The following is a 6,808-nucleotide window of genomic DNA, read 5'->3' as shown; positions in this document are numbered from 1 at the left end:
GAAGACAAATGCTTCCACCTCTGAGCCATGGGAGATGGAAAGATTCATCTCACAAGCCCATCACTAAGAAAAGGGTGGAGCAACCAAGAGAGCACATTCATGGATCTCAACAGTCACATGAAGAAGCTCATCATCAAGAAACCCCTGAGATACCTCAAGGGATACACTTTCCTCCACAGAATTATTGGGAGCAAATCAACACCTCCCTAGGAGAATTAAGTTCCAACATGGGACAACTAAGGGTGGAACATCAAGAGCACTCCATCATCCTTCATGAAATAAGAGAAGATCAAAAAGCAATGAGGGAGGAGCAACAAAGACAAGGAAGAGACATAGAAGAGCTCAAGGACATCATTGGTTCCTCAAGAAGGAAACGCCACCATCACTAAGGTGGACTCATTCCTTGTTCTTACATTCTTTGTTTTCGTTTTCTCTTTGTTAAGTGCTTATCTATGTTTGTGTCTTCATTACATGATCATTAGTATTTAGTAACATTGCCTTAAAGTTATGAATGTCCTATGAATCCATCACCTCTCTTAAATGAAAAATGTTTTAATTCAAAAGAACAAGAAGTACATGAGTTTCGAATTTATCCTTGAACTTAGTTTAATTATGTTGATGTGGTGACAATGCTTCTTGTTTTCTGAATGTATGCTTGAACAGTGCATATGTCTTTTGAAGTTGTTGTTTAAGAATGTTAAATATGTTGGCTCTTGAAAGAATGATGACTAGGAGACATGTTATTTGATAATCTGAAAAATCATAAAAATGATTCTTGAAGCAAGAAAAAGCAGCAAAGAACAAAGCTTGCAGAAAAAAATAGGCGAAAAAAAAATAGAAAGAAGGAGAAAAAGCAAGCAGAAAAAGCTAAAAGCTCTTAAAACCAAGAGGCAAGAGCAAAAAGCCAGTAACCCTTAAAACCAAAAGGCAAGGGCAATAAAAAGGATCCCCTGAACTAGGAGAATCAATAACACTATCTGAACTGTGAGTTCCTATAGATGCCAATCATTCTGAACTTCAATGGATAAAGTGAGATGCCAAAACTATTCAAGAGGCAAAAAGCTACAAGTCCCACTCATCTGATTGGAGCTATGTTTCATTGATAATTTGGAATTTATAGTATATTCTCTTCTTTTTATCCTATTTAATTTTCAGTTGCTTGGGGACAAGCAACTATTTAAGTTTGGTGTTGTGATGAGCGGATAATTTATACGCTTTTTGGCATTGTTTTTAGTATATTTTTAGTGGAATCTAGTTACTTTTAGGGATGTTTTCATTAGTTTTTATGTTAAATTCACATTTCTGGACTTTACTATGAGTCTGTGTGTTTTTCTGTGATTTCAGGTATTTTCTGGCTAAAATTGAGGGACTTGAGCAAAAATCAGATTCAGAGGTTGAAGAAGGACTGTTGATGCTGTTGGATTCTGACCTCCCTGCACTCAAAGTGAATTTTCTGGAGCTACAGAACTCAATGGCGCGCTTCCAATTGCATTGGAAAGTAGACATCTAGGGCTTTCCAGCAATATATAATAGTCCATACTTTGCCCGAGTTTAGACGATGCAAACTGGCGTTCAACACCAGCTCTCTGCCCAATTCTGGCGTCCAGCGCCAGAAACAAGTTGCAAAGTGGAGTTCAACGCCCAAACTGGCACAAAAGCTGGCGTTCAACTCCAAGAAGGACCTCTACAAGTGCAACACTCAAGCTCAGCCCAAGCACACACCAAGTGGGCCCCGGAAGTGGATTTATGCATCAATTACTTACTTCTGTAAACCCTAGTAGCTAGTTTATTATAAATAGAACTTTTTACTATTATATTAGACATCCTGAGTTTTATCTTCGGATCAAGTCTTGGTTACTCCGGTTCCCCTCTGGGGCCGAGACCAATGAACTCCATTATCACTTATGTATTTTCAACGGTAGAGTTTCTACACTCCATAGATTAAGGTGTGGAGCTCTGCTGGTCCTCAAAGATTCCAGTATGATCGAGAACCTCCAAGATGATTAGCCATGCAGTGACAGCGCATCGGACCATTTTCACAGAGAGGAATAGGATGCAACCAACGACAAGGGTGATGCCTCCAGACGATTAGCCGTGCTGTGACAGAGCATTTGGACCATTTTTCCGAGAGGATTGAAAGTAGCCATCGGCTCCGGTGACATCCTTACACAAAGCCATCCATAGAAAGGAGTAAGACTGATTGGATGAAGACAGCAGGAAAGCAGAGGTTCAGAGGAACGAAAGCATCTCTATGCGCTTATCTGAAATTCTCACCAATGATTTACATAAGTATTTCTATCCCTTTTATTATTTAATTTCGAAAACTCCATAATTATTTTATATCCGCCTGACTGAGATTTACAAGGTGACCATAGCTTGCTTCATACTGACAATCTCCGTTGGATCGACCCTTACTCACGTAAGGTTTATTACTTGGACGACCCAGTGCACTTGCTGGTTAGTTATGCGAAGTTGTGAAGATATGTTTAGACCATGGTTCTGTGCATCCGTTTTTGGTGCCATCGCCAGGGAATCAATTTCGAACAATAATTCACAACCTGAGTAACAATTTCGCATACCAGTTGGCAGTTGAACCGACAATGTGATATCACAGCCAGTAGGACAGACATTCATCATATGCATTTTCTATATGTTTGTATGCTTTGACTACTTGACATGGCTTGCCTATTTGTATAACGTGCCTAATTGCTATTTGAGTTATTTGCCTTATATGTTTCTACTTGTGATTTACTTGTATTGTATATTATCTGTGTTTTCTACTAGGATTGAGGAGGTTTGGAAGGCGGTGGTGATAGGATCGCATGGAGGATCGGTTGGTGAAGGTTGTGGGACAGCGGTTTTTGGTTAGAGTAGAAATTCCCTAAGATAGATTACCAGGTTTAATTATGTTAAGTTTGATATAATTATGCTTATTTGTTTTAGAATGCTTTAAGTATGAAATCTTGTGATGGATATGGAGCATAGGATTTCCTTTGGTGTCCCGGGGTCTTATATCCTACATCACTGGGCACTGTTACCATACTGAGAACCTCCGATTCTCATACCATATTTCTGTTGTGTTTTTCAGATGTAGGTCTCAACCCACCTCGGTGAGTTGTCTGGTAGGTGACAGAAGCGGAGAATCTGGATATCTTTTGAGTCTTTTGGCTTGTTTTTGTGAATGTCTCACTTTTGTATTTCGCTTTGCCTAGGGGCTTGTGTATTGAGAGAACAAAACTTGTATAAGCTATTTTTACTGTCTAGTTCTGTATATCTGTATATGGCTAGCCGGCTTAAACTCCGCAAGCCGTGGCTAGTTTCTTATGGTATTATATACTTATCTTTTGTTATATCTTATCTGTTTCTTGTGCTTTAAGATAGTAGCTTTGTTAGTACGTTTTGCGCTTTTGAAATCCGGTTTTTGAGCTATATCCTTCATCGGGCTTCTAGATTATACTATTCTTTCTCTCTCTCTCTCTCTCTCTCTCTATATATATATATATATATTATGTGCGAGCTTAGAACTGTCGTAATCTCTGATTAACCTTTGCTGTACGACGCGAGGTAAAGCTTAGGCTAATTAGGGTGTTACATTTAGTGGTATCAGAGCAGTTCGTCCTCGTGAGCCTGAGGGATGGACCGATTGTACTTTATTACATACTCTGTGTGTCTTTTTCTTCGATGCTATTAGGTTATTTGTTTGATATTGCATAGCATGCTTGTTTGTGAGTGCCTGTTTGGGATAATTGAAGCACTAGGCTTTTGATATTGAGACTGATCACCTTGATATCGATTGTTTGGTGTAGACAGGAACCCTAATGGCCACTCGCGGACAAGGTCGAACAAGTACACGAGAAAGTTGGAATGAGCGATCGGACGACAACCATGCCGAGTTCATGGCGGTCATGGAAAACCTTGCAAACACTATGGAAGCTAATGCTGCTGCGACTCTGCAAGCTGTGTAGAGGTTAGACCAACCGGCCAGGAACGGAAATGGCAATGGGAATGGCGAAGGGAATGCCAATGATAATGCTGAGGGAAACGGCGATAACGCCGGAGGAGCTCCGATGACCTTGGCGACATTCCTCAAGGTTCATCCACCAATATTCCGAGGATCAACTAATCCGACTGAAGCGGACCACTAGTTCTAGGCTATGGAGCGTGCTTTATAGGCGTAGCATGTTCCCATCAATCAATATGTCGAGTTTGCCGCTTATCAGCTTGCGTGAGAGGCCCAGCACTGGTGGCAAGCAGAGTGTCGCTTGCTACAACTTCAGAATGCCGACATTCCATGGGATGTGTTCCAAACGACCTTCTATAAGAAGTATTTCCCTGAGTCTGCAAGGGAAACAAAGGAGATGGAATTGATGCAGCTGAAGCAAGGTTCCCTATCTGTGGCAAATTACACTAGCAAGTTTGAGGAACTCTATAGGTTTTCTAGGGTATGTCAGGGTGCCCTGGAGACTTATGAGAGTTGGAAGTGTATTAAATACCAAAGGGGGCTAAAGGACAATATTATAACTGCTGTGGCTCCTATGGAGATCCGTGTCTTCTCCGACTTAGTGAACAAAGCGAGGGTGGTAGAGGAGTATGCCAAGACCGTGGCGGCGTCCAAGGACACTCATGGAGGGAGCTCTAGTCAGGGGCGTGGCAAGTATTTCCATCCAAGAGGTCAAAGCTTCAAAAGAGGAGGATATGCGCCTCAAGGTCAAGGGGGTTTCAGTAAGAACACTCAGACTCAGTCTCAGTATGCTAATGGGAGAGGAAATCAGAGTAAGAGTTCTCCAAATTTGACTTGTGTACATTGTGGGCGTTTCCATCCTTATGACTCATGCAAAATTGGTTTAGGTGGTTGCTTCAGTTGTGGGTTGCCTGGCCACATTGCGAGAGATTGTACCCGTGGGAGGAACCAGCATGCGGGCCAGAGTCAGCATCAAGGTCGAGTCTTTGCTGTGAATACCAAGGATGCTTCCAAGGTGGATCTGTTGATGAGAGGTATATGTCTAATTGGTGATAAATCCTTAGTTGCATTATATGATACTGGAGCTTTGCATTCGTTTATTTCGTTTGCTAAAGTTGAGGAATTAGGCTTGAAAGTGTCAGAGTTACCATTTGATCTATATGTACATACTCCGCATCAGACGGTTATGACTAGGTCAGGGTGTAGGCAAGTAGGTTTCAAACTTGAGGGTAGAGACTTTGTGCATGACTTGATCTGTTTGCCAATTGTTGGATTGGAGATGATTTTGGGGTTTGATTGGTTGTCGAAGAATCGGGTTTTGTTAGATTACTTTGAGCGGTCAATTTGATTTATGCCGGAAGGAAAAAATGGAGCAGTGGTAGCTACGGGGTATTACCTGAATTCTGTAATGGTGTATTGTAGGGGCAGAGTGTCAAGGTTATATTCTGTTGGCTGCCAATGCGTTGGGTGATGCTCAGAACTTAGATCAGATACCGGTGGTTAGAGATTTTCCAGAAGTGTTCCCAAAAGATATCCCTGAATTCCCACCTCAAAGGGAAATTGAATTTGCGATTGAATTGGTGTCGGGAGTCGGACCAGTGTCGATTACGCCGTATAGAATGGCTCCGATAGAGCTGGCAGAATTAAAGACTCAGTTGGAAGAGCTTCTGAATAAGAGGTTCATTCGACCGAGTGTATCACCGTGGGGAGCGTCAGTTTTATTGGTAAAGAAGAAGGATGGAGGAATGCGACTGTGTGTGGATTACCGACAGCTAAACAAAGTGACTGTGAAGAACAAGTACCCGCTGCCAAGGATAGATGACTTGATGGATCAATTGCAAGGAGTCGGAGTGTTTTCCAAGATTGATTTGAGATCCAGTTACCATCAAATAAGGGTGAAAGAGGATGATATCCCTAAGACTGCGTTTAGGACACGCTATGGACACTACGAGTTTACGGTAATGTCCTTTGGGTTAACGAATGCACCTGCTGTTTTCATAGACTACATGAACAGAGTCTTTCGTCCCTTTTTGGACAAATTTGTGGTGGTTTTCATAGACGACATCTTAGTCTATTCTAAGACGGCGAAGGAGCATGAGGAACACTTGAGGATTGTGTTGCAAATCTTAAAAGAGCGGAAATTGTATGCTAAGTTGTCAAAGTGTGAGTTCTGGAAGGAGGAAGTGAAGTTCCTAGGTCATGTGGTGAGCAAAGGAGGAATATCAGTGGATCCTTCTAAGGTAGAAGCGGTGATGGAATGGGAAAGACCGACAACGGTGACGGAAGTCAGAAGCTTTTGGGCTTAGCCGGATATTACCGGAGATTCATTGAAGGATTTTTCCGGATTCTACTACTGATGACTAAATTGACAAGGAAAGAAGCTTCTTTTGTGTGGACGTCAGAGTGTGAAGAGAGTTTTCAAACCTTGAAGCAGAAGTTAACTTCAGCGCCAGTTTTGATTTTCCTTGAACCGCATGAATCGTTTGAAGTATATTGTGATGCTTCTCTGAAGGGTTTGGGTTGTGTGTTAATGCAACACCGAACTGTGGTGGCTTACGCATCGCATCAGCTGAGACCGCATGAGGTGAATTACCCCATTCATGACTTGGAATTAGCAGCGATTTTGTTTGCATTGAAGATTTGGAGACACCACTTGTACGGAGTAAAGTTTAGCATCTTTTCTTATCATAAGAGTCTCAAGTACATCTTTGATCAGAATGAGCTTAATATGCGTCAGAGGAGGTGGATGGAGTTGCTTAAAGATTATGATTTTGAGCTGAGTTATCATCCCGGAAAGGCGAATGTGGTAGCAGACGCTTTGAGTCGGAAAGCTTTAACCATTGCCTG

General features: G+C 41.8%; 1 protein-coding gene across 1 annotated transcript; it reads left to right on the top strand.

The window, feature by feature from the left end:
- LOC107647278 lies at positions 4,368–6,360 on the top strand. Its single transcript, XM_021105640.1, has 3 exons — positions 4,368–5,217; positions 5,384–5,598; positions 5,716–6,360. Exons 1-3 carry the CDS (start codon positions 4,368–4,370, stop codon positions 6,265–6,267), a joined length of 1,617 nt encoding a protein of 538 aa, XP_020961299.1. The 3' UTR covers positions 6,268–6,360.

This window comes from Arachis ipaensis, chromosome B06 (assembly GCF_000816755.2).
Source record: "Arachis ipaensis cultivar K30076 chromosome B06, Araip1.1, whole genome shotgun sequence".
Taxonomy (NCBI): Eukaryota; Viridiplantae; Streptophyta; class Magnoliopsida; order Fabales; family Fabaceae; genus Arachis; species Arachis ipaensis.
This window is presented reverse-complemented; position numbering and strand designations above follow the sequence as displayed.

Excerpts from the sequence above, each read along its gene's own strand:
- LOC107647278 (XM_021105640.1), top strand. The coding sequence starts at position 4,368 with ATGCAGCTGAAGCAAGGTTCCCTATCTGTGGCAAATTACACTAGCAAG. Across the intron at positions 5,218-5,383 it reads CTTTGTGCATGACTTGATCT|GGGCAGAGTGTCAAGGTTAT; the intron begins GTTTGCCAATTG and ends GGTGTATTGTAG. Across the intron at positions 5,599-5,715 it reads GAATGGCTCCGATAGAGCTG|TGTGTGGATTACCGACAGCT; the intron begins GCAGAATTAAAG and ends GGAATGCGACTG.